Below are 19,468 nucleotides of genomic sequence, written 5' to 3'. Positions count from 1 at the left end.
CTCCGTGGGGACTAAACAGCGCCCGGCTGTGCGGCGTCAGTCTCATCTTCGCACCAGGCCTATCCCGTTTCCTCTAACGCTCGTTGTGGACTTGGCCCGGTGCCGCCTGCCCTTTCACCTCCCACGCGGGGTCCCGGCCCGTTCCCATACCCGGTCCCCGGTGCTTGTGATGTTACCCAATTGCCGCTGGGGAAACCAAGGCACAACGAGGGCTCGGGCCGCGTTGGAGGCCACCGGCCGGGGCTGAGTTGCTTGTGGTCGTTCGCCCTCTGCCAGGTGACCCAGGGATAGCATTTCTCCGGAGCCGCTGCCCCCGCCCGGGGGGATGGGCGCAACCACGCCAGATGGACGAGAAGACCAAGAAAGGTGGGCACCCCCTGGAGGCTGCTGGAAAACTTTCATTGGGAGGTGGGCCCCAGCAGCACCCGGCCTCCCCTTCCCGGAAGGGCCCGGGAGAGAGAGCTTTAACCGTGTCCTCCCTCTACCCACCTGCCCCTCGGTTTCCTTCTTTGGGGCCTGGTTGCTGCCAGAGGCTTGTCGTTCAATTATGGGATGCCCCTGAGGCCACCGTGAGCCAACTCTGCTGCGATGGGGGTAGGGAGCTCCCAGAGGGCACAGGAGACATCGCAGGCTGGTGGGGAAGACAGATCTCAATTGACCTGTGTACCAGGGGCCCTTGCCTCCCCTTGCCCCCTCCACCCAGCACTGTAGAACATGTCAGGTCACGTCATCAACCTGCTTAACCCCCCCCACCCGGTGCTCCTCTGTGTTCTTAAAACAGAGGCCAGAGCCCTTGGTTAGCCCACAAAGCCCTTTGGGCTTTATTTATTTAGTTATTATTTTTATAATAATAATATTCTTTTATTATATTATGTTAGTCACCATACAGTACATCCCCAGTTTTTGATGCAAAGTTCCATGATTCATTTCTTGAGTATAATGACCTCATAGTCTTACCCCATTCACCCCCTCGTTCATTCTGATGGAGCTCCACTGGCTTCTTTCTGTTCTCATCTAACCATTTCTTGCTCAAGGCCTTTGCCCTTACCTTTCTCTCCACCTGGTATACTCTTCCTTAACTGGGTCTGGACCTATGTAGCTTCTCCTTCTGGTCTCAGCTTCAGTGTCACCTCCTCCTAGAGGCCTTCCCTGATCTTACCCTGTTTATTTCCTTGCCAGCATGGATCACAATCTGAATTTTTTTCTATTGTCTGTCTCCTTACTGGGCTGGGTGGTCCATGAGGAGAGGGACCCTGTTTATCTTATTCACTGATGCATCCCAGTTTCGGGGACAGTGGTTGGTACACAGTGGGAGCTCAATAAATGCTTGTCAGATAAATGGATGGAAGTATGGGGACCTGGGAATATGAAGGAAAAATAGAACCAAATGAACAGGGAGGGGGAATGGGGAGTTTCAGAGAAGGCCCCTCAGAGAAAGGGACTTTTAAGCTGGGTATGGAAGGATATGTAGGACTTCACCAGGAACACAGAGGAAGTAGTATGTACAAGGGATCACCACCTCCCTCACCCCCAGCTCCTGAAAAATAAACCCTGTGCTAACCTGCTTCCGCTGTGCTGCATTTCAGCCGAGGAGATGGCCCTGAGACTCAGCCGAGCGGTGGCAGGCGGGGATGAACAGGTAGCAGTGCAGTGTGCCATCTGGCTGGCAGAGCAGCGGGTACCCCTGAGTGTGCAGCTCAAGCCTGAGGTCTCCCCAACACAGGACATCAGGTGAGGAGTGCATGGTTGGCCAGAGACTTAGGGCTCCTGAACCCCAGCGGACCACGATGTATTCTTGCCCATAGAACGGTTATGCATAGTGGCAGGTTCTGGCGTCAGGAGACCTAGGTTCAAACCCAAGCTGCGTCACTAATCAACTGTTCGATCTATGGCACGTCACTTTGCCTCAGAAAAAACATCATAACAGTGGCGTAAACAAGTTCGACGGCAGGCAGTCTAGATCCACATCTGGGAGGCTGTGCCTCCTGTAGTCCTCAGAGACTGATGCTTCGTCCTGTATTCTGCCTTTCACGGACTCCATTCTGAGTTTTCCTTCATGGTCTAAAATGGCTGTTCCAGCTCCAGCCATCACATCAGCATTCTTGTCAGCAGGAAGGAGAAAGGTGTGGTGTCTCTCCCGATCAGATGGGGGACCCCCAAATATGGGGCCCCCCAATCGGGTGGAAGCTGGCGGCCCCAGGCACTGAAAGGATTCACCCTAGGCAGAACAAAGGAGATAGAAGTTAATTGAATACACTGCAAGGGAGTGGGTGGGCAGGATAGCAAAACAGAGACTTGTCTGCAATGAGGCAGGGTGGGGGGCTGTAGTTAAAGGGCGGAGTGGGGAAGTAGGGGAACGGATGGAATTTTCCCTTTCTTGGGAGCCGTGCCTGGTGTAAGTAACCCGTGGTCAGCTAGGGCCATGGGCATTTTGAGGTGGTGGCTTAATGAGCCTATTTGCGTTCAGCTTTGGCGGTTGCTGTGGCCCTTTCGCCTTGATCACGTTTCCCTTGCTCCAGCTTCTTGCCCCAAAGCGGCCTCTACGGAAGGGAAGAAGGACACCCCCTCCCGCACTTAAGAGCGCACAGCTCAGAAAGTCGCACACTTCCTCCACTAAATTCCCGTGGACCAGAACGTATTGTCGCGGCCACCCTCGGCTTGCAGGGAGGCTGTGAGACGTGACCAGGTAGCCAAGTGTGACCAGGAATTCAGGGGTTCTGTTAGCAAGAGAAGCAAGGGAGGGATGGAACTGTTAGTCTTTCCCCAGGAGACTGAAACTCGATGTTGCTTAGCCCAGTGCCTCGCACATGTCAATCACTCAGTAGACGGTGGGGTTGATCTTTTTTCCTGCTTTTTTGCTGCTGCGTAGTAAGACAGTCGTCTCATAGTTTGTGATTTTCAATGATGCTGGTGGATCCCGTTTGATTTTTTCATGGTTTCATTGAGATACAGTTGACATACCGTACAATGCAACGATTTAAAGTGTAGAGTTCAAGTCTCTTAGTATATTCAGAGTTGTGCAGCCATCACCACCATCAATTATAGAACTTAAAAAAAAAAAGATTTTATTTATTTATTTGAGAGAGAGAGCAGAAGCAGGGGGAGCGGCAGAGGGAGAGGGAGAAGCAGGCTCCACACTGAGCATAGAGCCCAATGCGGGGCTCGATGTCAGGACCCTGGGATCGTGACCTGAGCCAAAGGCAGATGCTTAACCGACTGAGCCGCCCAGGCGCCCCACTTATAGAACATTTTTATCACCCCCTGCAGAACCCCAGTCCGTGCTTATTAGTAGTCACTCCTCATCTCCCTGCCTTTCCCCAGCCCCAGCCTTAGGCAGCCACTGATCTTGCTATCTCCAGGGTTGTGCCTCGTCTGGGTATTTCATAGAAATGGAATCATATAATATGTGGTCTTTTGTGTCTGTCTTCTTTCACTTAGCATAATGTTTTCTCAATCCATCCGTGTTGTAGCACGTATCAGAACTTTATTCCTTTTATTTTTATTTATTCATTATTATTTTTTTAAATAGGCTCCCCTAAGTGTGGAGCCCAGTGCGGGGCTTGAACTCGCAACCCTGAGATCAAGAGTCGGATGCTTAACTGACTGAGCCACCCAGGTGCCCCAGAACTTTATTCCTTTTTGTTGCTGAATAATAATCCATAGTATGAATGTACGATATTTTCTCTATCTATTAATCATTTGATGGAAATTTGGGGTTTTTTCCACTTTTTGGCTAATATGAATAATGCTGCTGCTGTGAATATTTGTGTCGGGCTTTTATATGGACCTATTTTTGTTTCCAGTTTTACTGTATCATTGACATATAGCATTGTATTAGCTTCAGGTGATGTGGTACTGTGATTTATAATAAGGAATACATATTTGGTCTTTGTCCTTTCCTGGCACAGAGCTCCTTGGAACTTCCTAAGTGATGAGAGTGGTAAAGGTGCCTTTTGTTTTGTGAATGAGGTGACTTTTGGAATGTCCCCCAGATCTCTTAAGAATAGGGGCTGGTCACCAGAGCAACCAACCCCCTGATTAGAGGGTTGGAACTTTCAGTATCACCCCTGACCTCCTGGGAGGGGGCGGGGGCTGGAGGTTGAATCAGTCCCCGTGGCAATGGTTTGATCAGTCATGCCTATATAATGAAATCTTCATAAAAACGGAAGAGGACAGGGTTCAGAGAGCTCCTGGGTTGGTGCGCACATGGAGATCTGGGGAGAATGGTACAGTCCAAGAGGGCAGGGAAGCCCCTCACCCCTTCCCATATACCTTGCCCTACATGTCTCTTCCACCTGGCTGTTCCTGAATTCTGTCATTTTATAACAAACCAGTGGTCTAGTAAGTAGAATGTTCGAGTTCTGTGAACTGCTGTAGCAAATTATTTGAACCCGAGGAGTGGGCTGCTGGCACCCCCGACTCTATAGCTGGTGAGTCAGCACAGGTGACCATCCGGGGCTTGTGATTGGCATGGGGGGGGGCAGTCTCATCAGTCTGAGCCCCTAATCCCTGGACCCTGCTGCTGTCTCTGGGTGGATAGCGTCAGAATTGAGTTGCAGTGTAGGACGCCCTTCTGGTACCCGAGAATCGCGGGGGGCTGTGTGAGGAGCACCCCTCTTCCCGTCCACACGTGGGAAGCGGAGTCTCAGAATCATTTTAGATGTACGCCATGATTTGGTGCGTGTGTATCGTGCAGTGAGGACACAATAAGTTAACGTCCATTGCCTCACATACTTACAGATTATTATTAAGTAATCTGTACGCCCAACATGGGACTCCAGCTCACCACCCCAAGGTCAAGAGTCACGTGCTGGGGCGCCTGGGTGGCACAGCGGTTAAGCGTCTGTCTTCGGCTCAGGTCATGATCCCAGGGTCCTGGGATCGAGCCCCACATTGGGCTCCCTGCTCAGCGGACAGCCTACTTCTCCCTCTCCCTCTCCCTGCCACTCCCCCTACTTGTGTGCTGTCAAGTAAATAAATAAAATCTTAAAAAAGTCACATGCTCTACCGACTGAGCCAGCCAGCACCCCTATTTTTTCTTGAGATAAGAACTTTTAAGACTTATTCTCAGCAATATTCAGACATACAACACAGTATTGTTAACTGTAGTCACCATGCCGTACGTAACCTCCCCGTGGCTTATGAATCTCAGTCTCATTATCACATCTAACAATAATTAAGGAATTATTAATAAAAATCCCCTAATACTGTTTATATTAATCCCCTACTACTGTTTATATTAAAATTTCCCTGATTATCTCATTAATTTTTGTAGTAGGTTTATTCTCGTCAGGAGCCAGAGATCGGCACGTAGCATCTCTTAATATCGTTCTTATTCCCTCTCTTTTTTAATGCCATTCATTTAAGAAACCTGGTCTTGGACTTCCAGAATTTTCCCTCATTCTCAATTTCTTAACCGCTGTCTCGAGCTGTCATTTAGGATCTCCAGTTCTTCCGATGAACTTGTAGTTGGATCTGAAGGTTAGGTTATCAGGAGTCACTCTTTACATCTCCAGGAGCTCGTCCTCCTTTACTAATTGCTCCTTGCTCTTCTTCTGTACTCCGATTTTTCTGTTTCCTTTGGGATCAGTTCTGGGTTTTTTGTTTGTTTGTTTGTTTTTAGTTTTTATCCTAGCCCTTCTTTTTCATGCTTTTGATCTTCCAGAAATGTTGAAGGGTCCTTGAGAAGGCTGGTGTTTCCCTGGAGTGACACCGGGTTGGAATCCTGCCTCTCACAGACATTCAGTGCTTCCTCGGTAGAGTCAGTGTGATCTGGCTGTGCCTCGGGTTTTTATCCTTAAAATAGCGGTGACAACAGTCACCTCATGGGCCTCATGGGTTTGTGGAGAGCGTTAAATGAGCTAAAACATATGAAGTGCTTTGAAGTGTCTTAGCATATAGGAAATAATAACTGCTTGGCTAAGGAGCAAAGGACAGAACGAGAGAGGAGGCTGCAGAGCGGGGAGGCGTGGATCGCGGAGCCCCTCGTGTGCTGCGTGTATCTGATTCTCCGAGCAGTGCCGAGCCATTGCAGGGGCTTAAGCAGTGGGTTCTGATCAAGAAGGAAGCCCCAGGCTGTGGGAATCCAGGAAAGGCCCCTAACCTAGACTGGGGGGCTGTGGGCATGTGTACATGTGTCTGTACACAGGCATGCGCGTGCACAAGTGTGCAGACACGTGCGTGCCCATTGCTGATGGCCGGGGTTGGACCTGTGACCTTCTCTGCAGGCTGTGGGTGAGCGTAGAGGACGCTCAGATGCACACGGTCACCATCTGGCTCACCGTGCGTCCTGACATGACCGTGGCTTCCCTCAAGGACATGGTGAGTTGGCAGAGGGCGGGGCCACACTGAAGGGACACATCAGGGCAGATGCTTCCCATTTTGCCTCTACCTCTCTTTACTCTGGTCCACCCTTGCCACTCTCCCGCTCTCCGCATCCCCCGTCAGGTATTCCTGGACTACGGCTTTCCGCCCGTCCTGCAGCAGTGGGTGATCGGGCAGCGGCTGGCCCGGGACCAGGAGACCCTGCACTCGCATGGGGTGCGGCGGAATGGGGACAGTGCCTACCTCTATGTGCTGTCAGCCTGCAACACCTCACTCAACCCTCAGGAGCTGCAGCGGGAGAGGCAGCTGCGGATGCTGGAAGGTGAGCCACACGGGACTCACCTGAGATCCCAGGCCGAGAGGGAGCAGAGCCCATGGCTTTTGGTCAGGAGCTCTCCCCGGGAGGACCTTATCCATAGTGGGGAAGAGAGGACAAAGGGCACCCCGGAGAGAGCCATTTCTGAGCCATTTTGAGAGCAGCTGGTCTGGGGACGAGAGGGACGGAGTTCACACCTGGCTCTGGCGTTCATCAGCTGTATGACCTCGGCACGTCCCTTCCTGTCTCTGTTCCTCAGTTTCTAAATCCGTAAATTGGATATGATGATGATAATAGCGTTTATAATTTTTTTTGCTTATTCTCTGGAAATATTTCAGATACAGAAAAGTTGCAACATTGTACAAAGAACTGTGTAACAAATTCCCAAGTACCTTTCACATGGATTCCCTAAAATATTAACATTTCACAACTGCTTTGCTTTGTCATTCTGTATATAAAATTATTTATATGTCTAAATAATCTTTTTCTGAACTGTTCTGAAGTTGCAGACATGTCCCTCTCCCCTGAATACTTCAGTGTACATGTTCTTGGAAAAGGGGTCATTTTCTTACACATACAACTACCAAATTTAGGAAATTAACAATGATGAAATACTATGATCTAATCCACAGATGTTACCCAGATTTTACCAGTTGTCGAACGAATGTCCTTTATAGCCAGACGCTTGGCAGGGTTTTTCAGTCTTTGGTGCCCTCAGTCTTCCTTTGACTTTCCTGATATTTGAAGAGTCCGGCCAGTTTTGTTTTTTGTTTTTCTGTCCGATGCCCCCTCGGGAATGGATGCAGATTCAGTGTTTGGCAGGAGCATCTCAAGTGATCGTGCATGACTTCAGGAGCACCGGAGGCTGGTTTTTAGGCCCGGGTTTTTAAGCCAGGAGCTCGCAGGAGCACTCACGGGCGGAGGAGGGACCCTGACCCTGTGGGAGCCGGACACTCAACCAGGTCTAGGCTCACCTGGCGAACCGAACTGGAGACTCCCCCAGGGAGGAGGGAACGGTGCGGGGTGGGGGTGGGGGGCGCGCAGGGCGCCTGGCTGGCTCAGAGTGTGCACGAAGTGGTCTGCCTGGATCTGCCACCCTCTAAACCCTCCTCCCTAGATCTGGGCTTCAAGGACCTCACGCTGCAGTCCCGGGGCCCCCTGGAGCCCGCCCCCACGAAGCCCGGAGTCCCCCAGGAGCCGGGGCGGGGCCAGCCCGACGCCACGCCCGAACCCCCGCCGGTAAGCCGCCCCCGCGAGCCGGTGACCGCGCGCCCCGCCCCCGACTCCGCCTCCATGCTCCCGGGCCCCGCCCCCGCCCGACTTCCAGCGCGGGCGCCGGGCTGTGCTCAACCCCCCACCCCCGACTCTGCTCCCAGGTGGGCTGGCAGTGCCCGGGCTGCACCTTCATTAACAAGCCCACGAGGCCCGGCTGCGAGATGTGCTGCCGGGCGCGGCCTGAGGCCTACCAGGTCCCCGCCTCGTACCAGCCCGATGAGGAGGAGAGAGCGCGCATGGCGGGTGAGGAGGAGGCGCTGCGCCAGTACCAGCAGGTGGGCGCGGAAGTCCCGGGACAAACACCCGCAGACGGGGCGGGGAGGCGTAGGACGGGAAGGGAGGCACCTCCGCATTGCCGCTCCTCCCCCGTTGCTGCCTTGCCCCCTCCCGACCGCACCAATGGTGGTGACGCTGCACTTGACTGTGACTCGCCCTCTCCTGGAGGTCTTAGGTGCTGAGACCCTGCTCCCTGGCTGTGATCACATGCCCCGCCCCCACTTGGACTGTGGCTCCGCCCTTAGCTTTGACTTCCACACCCACTGTGCATACAACTCCCCTGGCTGGGACTCCAGTGCCCTGGCTGCGACCATGCTTTTGTCCACCTCCTCCTTATCCGCCTATGACCTAGCTCTTGCTCCACTTAGACGTCACCTCACCCTGGATCCTACTGTTCCTGAACCCCTACCTCCCTGTTGTGATTCACCCCTGACTTCCTGTGAGCCTGGACCCAGCCTTTCACCGCTCCCTGCGAGATTGACCCCGCCCTCTGTCCTGCCCCTCGCATAGCTTTGCACCCGATCCTGACACACACCAGATCCTGAGTGTTCCCCATTCTGTTCGGATGCCCCCCAACCCCCACCTGAGTTCCCCTTGGATCCAGTGCTGTCCTTGCCCCACCCCAGCCATGACCTCATTCGTGGTCTTCCCTACAGCCTTGGCCCAGACCCCGTCCTCTCTCCCGTCTTGCTTTGCTCCCTAGCTCCATACCCCTGACCCACTCTGTGACCTTGACCGGCTCCGACCCCACCCCCTGCCCAGCCCTGCCCTGCTTCTTGGCAGGGATGTGAGCCCTGTTACCCCAGACTACCCCCTCAGACCTTAACTCCCTTCCTTTCCCTGCCGCCGTCACTCCCTCGCGTGGCTTGACCCCTGGTTGCAGCCCCAACCTGCCCCCCGCCTGGCCCGCCTCCTGCCCCTGGCTTCTCTCCCTCCCGTCCAGACCCCGCTCTGGCCCCCACCCTTCCCAGCATCTCGTCTCCTGCCCACGGTCAGGCCGCTCCCGACCCCACCCAGGGATCCTGACTGTCCCGCAGCTTTGCCCCGCCTCTGGGGTCTGACCTGGTGCCCCCCCGCGGTCCCGCCCCCTTCCTGGTCTGTCCCTCCCCTGAGACCCTGACCCGCCCCGCGGCCCCGCCCCGTGTGCCCAGCGGAAGCAGCAGCAGCAGGAGGGGAACTACCTGCAGCACGTCCAGCTGGATCAGAGGAGCCTGGTGCTGAACACCGAGCCCACCGAGTGCCCCGTGTGCTACTTGGTGCTGGCGCCCGGCGATGCCGTGGTGCTGCGTGAGTGTCTGCACGCCTTCTGCAGGTGCGGCCCCCACCCCCACCCCCAGCGGTGCAGCGTTTCTCGCAGCCGCCGATTACCGGAGGGCTGAGAGTGGGTGGGGCCCGTGCTCTTACGTCTCATTGGACGCCCGCAAAACCCTGCGAGGTAGGCGCTGTCTCCGCTTGGTGCGAGCGAGGAGTGCGAGGTACCGCGAGGCCCGCGGCTTGCGCGAGGCCACACTGCTCAGGCGTTCTGGTTCCAGCGTCTGTGCCCCTTGCCGCTGCCTGCGCGGGCCCAGCCGAGGGCATCGAGGCCCTGTCCCTGGCCGATGCGCCAAGCCGCTCTCTGCCTGGCTGGCGGGCAGGCTGCCCGTCCTGGGCTGTGGAGACCGGGTCCTCCTTCACCGCAGCAGACGTGCGTTGAGTGGCCCCGGGGTGCTGGGACTGGGCTAGGCCTGGGGATCCCCGGTGAACAAAAAAGCTGTTCCTGCCTCCTGGAGCTTACACTCCAGTGGAGAGGCTGATGGTAAAACAGTAATGACCGGTGTCATTGTAAATTGTGTCAGATCTAAGTACCAGTGAATTATGAGGAAAAGGGGGGCTCTGCTCTAGAAGGGGGTCAGGGAAGCCCCACGGGAGGTTAGCACCTGAACAGAGACCAGAAGGTCGGGTGCAGGGATGTGCCTGGCCCTTCTGTGGCAAGCAGGGATCGGTGTGGCCAGAGCAGAGGGATGGACAGAGAGGTGTGAGGGAGGACGTGCCCCGGGGTTCATGGGAGCTGTAGTGAGGGGTGCAGGTTTGCTCTGGGCAGGGCGGGGTGGGAGCCTGCTGGGAACAATGTGGCCCCTGTGTTGAGAGTGAACCCCTGGGGGCGAGGTGGACACAGGGATCCCAGGGGAGCCGCACCCACAGTCCTCCAGGCGAGGGCTGCTGGGGGCCTGGACCAGAGCTGTGGGGGTGGCAGCGGGTAGACGGAAGCGGAGGCCTTGCTGATGGGTTTGTGGGAGGGGGACGAAGGAAGGGAGGTACTGAAGAAAAGCCTACCATGTGAGGGGTGGAGTCTGGATGGATGGGGTTCAGATGACCCTAGCCTCCACCCCTCCCCCCTCTCCCCCTCCAGGGAGTGTCTGCAGGGCACCATCCGCAACAGCCAGGAGGCCGAGGTCTCCTGCCCCTTCATTGACAACACCTACTCGTGCTCGGGCAAGCTGCTGGAGAGGGAGATCCGGGCGGTAAGGCCTGGGGGCTGGGGGAGGGAGGGGCACGCCCTGAGCCGGCAGGGCTCTGACAGCACACGTTTATCCAGAGCCTTCTGTGGGGGATGCTGGGGGCCAAGCAGTGAAGAGGACTGGACTTGGGGGAAGTAGCTGCTAAAGAAACCGCTGTTGTGAAGGAAATACAGCAGAGGTGTTAAGAGTGGGGAAACGGGCTGTTGGACCGGGTGACCTCAAGTCAGATACTCACCCCGTGCCTTGCTTTTCTCATCTCAGTTAGGGTCGAAGTTAGTTTCCTCAGAGGCTGTGAAGAATATGAGAGAGGGTGTGTGGAAAGGCTCCAGAGTTGCGCTTGAACGTGGTGGGTGCGCCCTGTATCGGCTTGCTTTTGCTGCGTAACAAGTTATTCCAGACACGTGTCTTCAGACAACCGCTGTTTGTTTAGTTCATGAATCTGCACGTTAGTCACTGGGGTTGGGCTTGGCCAGACCCTTCTCGTAGCTCCTGATTCTTCTAGCTCCTGCTGGGCTTGGCCGGTCTCGGGTGGGTTTAGCTGGTGGGTTACTGTCGTGGACTGATTCATGATGGCCTTACTTGCAGTGGCGGGGGCAGCTCGGCCTCTTTCCACTTTACTCTCTCGCCTGGGCAGGCTGGCCAGGCCTGCTCACGGGCCGGGGGTCCCCAGGTTCCAAGAGCAGCCAGCAGGGGGCTCCAGTGCAAGAGTGCTTGCCCTCTTCTCTCACTTGCTGCCCTCCCAGTGAGCACGCTCAAGCCCAGAGTCCCTGCCAGCTGAGCCGGGACCACCCACCAAGTTCTCACTCTTCTGTGAGTCTCTATTTCCCCACTCGGAAAATTGAAGTGGGCTTGAGTCATGGTTTTTAAACTGCTGGGGAAGGGCCTTCTCAGAATTGGGTATCTTGGGATTCCCAGGCCAAAACATGAGGCAGGGTCAAAGGTGGCTGAGGTCCACATGGGAGACCCCCGCAGTCACATCCCAAAGACCTCTGTTCCTCCTGCCTTTCTCTTAGGGTCCTGCTTCTGCGAACCTCCTTGACTGCACCTAGTATTTCCTGGAGCCCAGGGGGTCTACCTCAGCTGAAAAAGAGGGGGCAGAAAGGGTAGAGTGTGGGGAACTTCCGCCTACACCAAGCACAGCCCCTTTTATCTGTTGTCTGTGGGGCATCGGGGAAGGGTGGCTCCGGAGGGTTGCTGAGGCCCTCCCACTGTGGCCCGGAAAGCTCCCAGACACAGAGTCAGTCATTCCATATGTCCTGCCACCCGTGGTCATTGCCCAGAGGGTTTTCCTTGAGGTCCATCCCTGCCAAGGGCATTGTGATGGGACCAGAGTTCCTGCCAAGGGGCTGCAGGGCCCATGCTTCTCCAGAGCCCCTGGGGGTTGACCCAAGACTCTGAAAAGGTCAGGCGTGGCAGAGGGAGAGAGGGGCAGGGATCAGCAGAGTAATGAGTGGAGGTTATCTTTACAAAACATGCCTAAACCACATAAAACTGGAACAGAAATCAAAGAGAAAAGTCACCCACAACCCTGCCATCCCAGGGAATCCCCGACTGCATTTTCCTCTTTCCCTTGATGTCTGTGGGCAGACATGATTTTATTCCTTTTAAATCATGTTTACTAAGGGAAACTTGGCATGCAATAAAATGCACCCATTCTAAGCATGCAGTTGGGTGAGTTTTGACAAATGCAACTCTTGTAACCACCACCCAATTCAGATACAGAAAGTAGGTGTGATTTTTCCTTCATTGTCACCAGCATAGATACAACAACTTCTGCTTTTTTGCCATAAAATTTTTCTAAGGATTTTCATAAATCTTATGGCACTTATCCTGCTTATACCTCTTCTCATAATAAAATTCCAGTTTCTCAGTTTGTAATGAATGCTTCAAGAAACGTTTTGCCCGGTGTCTCTTCTTATATATTATTTGCTTAGGATAAACTCGTGGAAGTGGAGTGAATCCCAAAGGGTCAGAGAAGTTTTGTTGAAACACAACTGCCACGTTGCTTTTTCAGAGTGTGAGGTACCAGGATACTAGTTTAACCACATCTTCCCCAGCAATACCAGTTATTACTTTTGTTTGTTTTTTCCTTTTTAAAAAAAATTGTAGCATACACATAACAAAATTTACCCTTTTTTCCCGCATTTGTACTGTTTTAAGTGTACAGCTCTGTGGCGTCAGGTACCCTGACGTTGTTGTGCAGCCCTCACCACCATCCATCTCTGGAACTTTTTTTTTTTTTAAAAGATTTTATTTATTTATTCGACAGAGATAGAGACAGCCAGCGAGAGAGGGAACACAAGCAGGGGGAGCGGGAGAGGAAGAAGCAGGCTCATAGCAAAGGAGCCTGATGTGGGTCTTGATCCCATAACGCCGGGATCACGCCCTGAGCCAAAGGCAGGCGATTAACCGCTGTGCCACCCAGGCGCCCCGATCTCTGGAACTTTTAATCCATTTTCTGAATGGAGTTTTTAAACCCTGAGGGTAGTAAGAAGTAAAGAGCCGGGGCTAGGTTGGACTTCGTGGGTTGGGGGCTTCCTGGAGGATATTTGGGGGCAAGGAGGGCCCTCATTGGCTGTTCTGAACCCCGAGCAAACCAGGTTGTGTGTTGTGGCCTGTTGGCAGCTGCTGCCCCCTGAGGATTACCAGCGGTTTCTGGACCTGGGCGTCTCCATCGCGGAAAACCGCAGTGCCTTCAGCTACCACTGCAAGACCCCGGACTGCAAGGGATGGTGCTTCTTTGAGGATGATGTCAACGAGTTTACCTGCCCAGTGTGCTTCCACGTCAACTGCCTGGTCTGTAAGGTGGGGACAGGGACCCGTGCTGTCCAACCCCCTCATCCTGCCAGGAGCTCACTGCAGTTCAGTGCTTGTTCTCCTGGGAAGGGAGCTGTGACACTAGCCTGTCAGGACAGACAGCTGCATGTCCGTCATGGGGCCTGGCCCCCACACTGAGCCTAAGCCTTGGACCAAGCCCTGGCCCTCGATAGAACCTCCGCCTAGACCGAGCCTCAGCCCAGTGCTGAGCCCTGACCCCGGCCTCTAACCGAGCCCTGATTCCAGTCACAGACCGACCCCAACCCTGCCCTAGACTAAGTCTCCACCCCCATCCCGAACTGAGCCCTGACCCCAAACCCAGACGGAGTTTTGCCCGACCCTGACCTCAGCCCGCTCCCTCCCTTCATTGTCTCAACACTTGACCACCGAAGAGACTGGTCTTGAGCGAGTAGGCAGGTCTGAGCCTGGTCACAGCCTAGGCAAGCTCAGTCTCGGAGCATCAGGCCTGTAATCAGGGCAGAGTCTAGCCAGGGACGGAGGGGCTGCAGCCGTGGGGCCAGGGGATGTAGGAATTTCTCTGCCCTCAGAACTTAGCACACGTGGGTATTATCATCAGCATATGGGACGGCCCTGGCCTCCCCTCCCTGGCCTCCGGGTCCCCTTCCATAAAATGGGTACTTGGTTTATAAAGTGAGGCCCTGTCCGTGACATCATCTAGAGGCAATAAGCGCCCCTCACATCTCTCAGCTTCTTAACCTCTTGAGGAACCTTCTCACCTCGAGCCCCTCACCCTGCCGCAGGCCATCCATGAGCAGATGAACTGCAAGGAGTACCAGGATGACCTGGCCCTGCGGGCTCAGAACGATGTGGCCGCCCGGCAGACAACAGAGATGCTCAGGGTGAGGCAGGGTCGGGGCTGAGGGCCTGGAGACTGGAGTTCTGGGAGCTCTCTGCGGGTGGGGGGCTTCGCAGGGCTGCGGTTCAGGAGCCCTGAACGCTCTCGCCCTGTTCTGGCGTCGCTGCCATCCAGCAACGGGACCTAGTTAGGACAAGTGGTCGGGGGGCGAGCAGCAGGAAGTGTCCAGAGACGAGGCCTGGGCGGAGCAGCGGAGGAGAGTGGGCCCACGACTCCAGAGGGATAGCCAGCTTCGCTCTGCGGGAGGCCGGGGGCCGGGGGCCGGGGGCTGAAGGCCGGCTCCCGCTCTGCCCCAGTCGATGCTGCAGCAGGGGGAGGCCATGCACTGCCCGCAGTGCCGGATTGTGGTGCAGAAGAAGGACGGCTGCGACTGGATCCGCTGCACTGTCTGCCACACGGAAATCTGCTGGGTCACCAAGGGCCCACGCTGGGGACCTGGGGTGAGTCCTCTGGAGCGCAGAGGCTTGGGGGTGCTAAGGGGCGGTGCCCTGGGGGTCTTGCCTGAGAATGGGGGACAGCCCCTGGGCCAGATCCAACCAGTGCCTGTATTCGTCCAGCTGGTAAAGTAAGAACGTGTTTTACATTTTTTAAATGTTTGAAAAGTACCAAGAAAAGAAGACTATCTTGTGAGCTGTGACAAGGATATGAAATCCCAGTGTCCTATCCATAAGCAATGGGAGCTGAGCCCCGGGAGCACAGCCCTGGACACCCGTTGTGTCCTGTCTGTGGCTGCGTGTGCGCTACAAAGGCCGGGACTGTATGGCCCCAGAAACCTGAAGGAACTGGCCCTTTACAGAAAAAGGAGGCCACCCCACACCCCCCCACCCCCAGGGCCTCGATGAAGATTGGGTCTGGGGTCAGGCAGAGCGCCCCCAGGCCTCGTGGTTGGGCTGTGCATCTGTAACGTGGAGGTGCGGGCAGGCCCTCTCCCGCCCTCTCAGAGGCCGCTGAGCACGTGCAAGGGGGGTGCTCCGCGGGTGCCGGTGGGTGAGCGCGGCGCAGAGCAGCTCTTTACTAGACTAGCGTTCCTGGAGATGGGGGCTCGTCGTTCTGTCCGGGTGGACCCCGGGACAGACGCAGGCAGAGGGGCTGCCCTCTCTCCGCTGCCAGGGTGCACACCCACGCAGGACATGCGACAATCCATCACCCTCCTTTGCCTGCTCTGGGCCAGTGGAGCGTTGACCGAGACCATGTAACTGGGGGTGCCGTGGGAGCCCAGAAAGGTCTTACTGACTGCCTCCATCGGGTAGCTGAGGCCAAGAGGGCCATTCGCAGCGGGCGGACCTGCCAGAGCAAAGGCCCGGAGTGGAGACGTGCAGCATGGGGAGGGCACTGTCTTCACTGTCATGACCTTCTCTCCTCCCCATCCTCTAGGGCCCAGGAGACACCAGTGGGGGCTGCCGTTGCCGGGTGAATGGGATCCCTTGCCACCCCAGCTGTCAGAACTGCCACTAGCTGAGGATGGCCTGGTCCCCACGCTGACCCAGCCCCACATCCCCATGCTGCTGCGGGACAGCGCTGGTGCTTTGGCTCTGGTTTTTGGCCTGGGAGATGCCTTTGTGCTTGGCTGAGACAGGCCTTGTAGAGACCAAGGCCCCTGAGCTGTGTGGATGGCTTTGTTGCAAGGGGTGTTGCAGGGGGTCCTGCCTCAGCTTGCCGTCGGTGTTGTCTGTGGCTGCGTCTGTCCCAGGGCCTTTGCTCTTCCTCTGGGGCTTGCCAGCCAGACCTCTCCGCTCTTCTCTGCGGCTCTTGCCCCTACCTGACCCAGACTTAAACACAGCCCTGCCGCATGGAGCCTCTGAGAGCCCCGAGTGAGTCCACACTCTCCCCCTTCCGCCACCGTCATCTGCTGAACGCTGTGCACCCGGAGCCCACCCCTTCCCCGTCGGCTCTCTGGGGCTGACTCTCCTCTGTCCTCGCTGTCGGAGGCCCGGGGCCTGTGAGACAGCTGCTGCTTGGCCGTTCAGAGCCGGGAGGGAGACCTGGCCTGTCGGGTTCAGCTCCATGGCCCCCTCTCGGCTGCCTGTGTAAGCGAATTAAAATGGCTTTCCAGGAAGGGATGACTGTGACGTGGTGAGGGCATGAAAGCGTCGCGGGCAGGATGGCCAGCTCTGGGGGCACCGAGGCAGAGTCGGGTAGCCTCCGGCAATGGTGGGGCGAGGGTGTGAGCTGCACCGGGATCCCTGCCCTGGTCCATGCGCCCCGTGCTCACTAGAGGGGCTGCCTGCTCTCGGGTCAGCACCCCGACGGGCCGTCTGCCGTGTGTCGGGGTCCGGGAGGCTGCAGACCGGTGGCCCCTCGGCGTGCGGGGCTAGAGGACAGCAAGCTTTCAGGAACATGTGACGCTGCGGCGGTGGGGTGGCGGGGCGGGCCACCCTCATTTTGAAATGTCTCAGGCGAGACACCACAGCTTTGGTGTCACTCTGTGCCGGTCAGAGATGAAAACACGGTTGTGGGTGTCCATTCTGGAAGTTCTGCTCCCTTCTCTGACCAACGCCCCTTCCGCGTTGAGATCTGGTATTTGATGGTAAATGCGTCATCTGAGCTTCAGTGCGGATCACCGTCGTGACAGGCAGCGGGCGTCCCTGCCCTTCAAGGCCTGGCTGGATTCCAGGCTCTGGAAGTTGGGGCGCGTGGCTTTGGCTGGGGGTGGGGGATGGGGCAGGGCTCGTTCCGGTGCCTGGACGGGCATTGCCACCCTGTCCCTGAATGACAAGACTCCAGCGTGGACCCCAGGTACTGGGGGCGGAGACGGCTGAGAACACAAGTGCCTGGTGCTCTGCCAGCCTCCCTGGCCCGGGAGGAAGAAGGGTCAGGGCGAGCCGCTGCCTGGGAGGACACGGAATGCACTAAGGACAGCCGGGCTGCAGGAGACGGAGATGGGGCCCGGTGGGGGCGGAAGGTCTTCTGTCCCCAGCTCCTCTGCCTCCTGCCAGGGCCTGTCTGGCAGCCCTCGGGGGCCTGAGCACAAGAGCTAAGCAGAGACCATTCTCTCACGAGCCACAGGCTGGAACCAGTCTACCCGATATTTTAGAAATTTGAATTGGTTGCCGATGATTCTAAATTGAGAGGTACTGCATTAAAACCTAGATGCCCAGCTTCTGTTGAGAGACAACACTTGTAAGTCTGCGTCCTCGTTTCCACGGGGCAGGACTGGGCCAGAGTCCTTGAGTGTAGCTCTCCTCACGTGGCTCTCCGGTTCACCCCAGTCCTCCTCACCCCCAGGACACCCCACACTGTGGCCTTTCCCGGGGCCTTGTACCATTCTTCTTCACCCAACAGCATTATGAGGTATCTCTACCCACGGCTGTATGAGAAGTGAAGACAAGGCAGGCCCAGGGGGCGGTGCGGCTACGCTCACTGGGCCACTCAGGCAGACATGAGTCTGCTGCAGCCAAGGAGAGGGTCAGGAGTACGAATGGAGGGGTGCAGGGCTGTCCCAGCTTCTGGCGTCCAGCACTTACATGCCATCTGGTGAAGGATCCAAGACGGGAGGGCCTCAGGTGCCCCCTACTGTGGGTCGAGGGGAGGTGCCTCCCCCTCCCAAGGGGGCGGCCTATGTCCGGGGGGCCCAGACCACTGAGAGCCCAGTGCAGACTTGAAACCCCACGGGCTTTGGACTGGAGCCACCTACCTGAGCAAGCAGCCGGAGGTCCCCGTGGACTTGGGCAACAGTCTTTCCTGGGGCGGGGGACGGCGAGTGGAAGCCCTCCGCTCGGATGACAGCCGCCAGGGCTGGTGCGGGCCGGCCCCTGCCAAGGCTGACACGTCTTCCTCTAGTGTCCGGGGCTGGCACGAGAGCCACTCACTTTAGAAGCAGGAAGTTGGAGGCAAGCCCACAGCCTTGCTGGCTCACAAAGGCTGCTGGGCAAATTCCGACCATCTGTAAATCTGGAGAAGACGCCTAGAAGTAGAGGGCCTTTGTAAGGACAGGGAAAAGGCAGCACGAGACATAGCAGAAGGGTGGGGGGGCGAGGGGGTGAAGGGACGCAGGGCAGGGGAAGGAAGATCAAGCCAGGCCGAACCTCGGGCCCCATCACCTCGCGGTTGCATTTGGCAAAAGCCTCCAGCCTGTTCTTCCCTCAGTCACCGCTTAATCCCTCGATGAGCCCCGGGGGGGGGGGCCCTGGCGCGGGGCTGGCTAGAGGCATTTTGGATCAATAAACGTTCACTGAAATGGAAGTAAAGCACTCGCACCAGCTCGCGGTTTGTAGGGCACCCCTCAAACCTCAGCCTGGGAAGCCGCCCGTGTGGGAGGGGCCGATCCCCATCTCACGGCTCTTCACCCCGAGTCTGGCATCTGACAGAAGCTCACACCGCCAGGAGGGGACACACTAGCCGTCCTGCCACCAGTTGTGGTCATGGCCCATCTCGCTCCCCAGACTGCCCCCGGAAAGTCCCAGCTCCCTTCTCCAGGGCCTGAACCCCAGGTCCCCTTGGCTGGCAGGACCCACTCCGTTTCTCTACGAAACACGCATTTTTTTATTCAACTGTTTTCACACAATTTCCCCTCCACCCTGCCTATCGTGTGGCATTTTCTGACCCCACTGCCCCAGTTCTCCGACACCAACCCACCCAACAATTCAACTCGGTTCTGACGCAACTACCTGGAAGTAGCATCAGACCCCACAGGTTAAAGGGCTCAGTTTCCCGAGACTGTCCCACTTCAGATGCCAGCCGCAAATGGGGTGCCCAGGCTGCCCGCATCTCTGCCCGGCCAACCCCAAGTTCAGGGGTTTCCACGACACCCACTCAGGTTCAATACTTTGCTAGAAGGGCGGACAGAACACTTTACTCACGTTTACGGATTTATTACAAAGGCTACAGTAAAACGGAAGAGATGCACAGGGCAAGGCGCGGGAGGGAGGTGCGGCCCCAAGCCCTCTCTGGGAACGCCGCCCTCCCAGCACCTTGACGGGTTCACCTAGAAGCTCAGCGAGAACCTCTGAATCTGGAGCTGCTGGTGCGCAGCCGCGGCTCCCCAGCAGCCCCCGCCCCTTGCCGCCGGGGGAGGCTGGAAGTCCCACCCTCCAATCACTTGGTCTTTCTGCTGACCTGCCCATTCCTGAAACCCCACCTTGTCAC

General features: G+C 56.6%; 1 protein-coding gene across 3 annotated transcripts in view; it reads left to right on the top strand.

The window, feature by feature from the left end:
- The window catches only part of RBCK1 (RANBP2-type and C3HC4-type zinc finger containing 1), a 16,811-nt gene extending 372 nt beyond the window's left edge, over positions 1-16,439 (top strand). For 2 of the 3 annotated variants that reach the window (XM_040638111.1, XM_040638112.1), the window contains exons 2-13: positions 277-366; positions 1,587-1,731; positions 6,228-6,321; positions 6,448-6,646; positions 7,758-7,879; positions 8,017-8,190; positions 9,343-9,503; positions 10,581-10,692; positions 13,315-13,494; positions 14,268-14,366; positions 14,680-14,823; positions 15,758-16,439. In XM_040638111.1, coding sequence (XP_040494045.1) covers positions 345-366; positions 1,587-1,731; positions 6,228-6,321; positions 6,448-6,646; positions 7,758-7,879; positions 8,017-8,190; positions 9,343-9,503; positions 10,581-10,692; positions 13,315-13,494; positions 14,268-14,366; positions 14,680-14,823; positions 15,758-15,838 — 1,533 coding nt within the window. In that variant the 5' untranslated portion in view covers positions 277-344 and the 3' untranslated portion in view covers positions 15,839-16,439. Of the gene's footprint in view, positions 1-276; positions 367-1,586; positions 1,732-6,227; positions 6,322-6,447; positions 6,647-7,757; positions 7,880-8,016; positions 8,191-9,342; positions 9,504-10,580; positions 10,693-13,314; positions 13,495-14,267; positions 14,367-14,679; positions 14,824-15,757 lie in introns of those variants that run through there. The other variant, XM_040638113.1, reaches the window with a different exon arrangement.
- Positions 16,440-19,468: the final 3,029 nt, after the last annotated feature.

This window comes from Ursus maritimus, unplaced genomic scaffold (assembly GCF_017311325.1).
Source record: "Ursus maritimus isolate PB19 unplaced genomic scaffold, ASM1731132v1 scaffold_22, whole genome shotgun sequence".
Taxonomy (NCBI): Eukaryota; Metazoa; Chordata; class Mammalia; order Carnivora; family Ursidae; genus Ursus; species Ursus maritimus.
The sequence above is the reverse complement of the archived record's forward strand: the minus strand, read 5'-3'. Positions and strand labels throughout refer to the sequence as shown.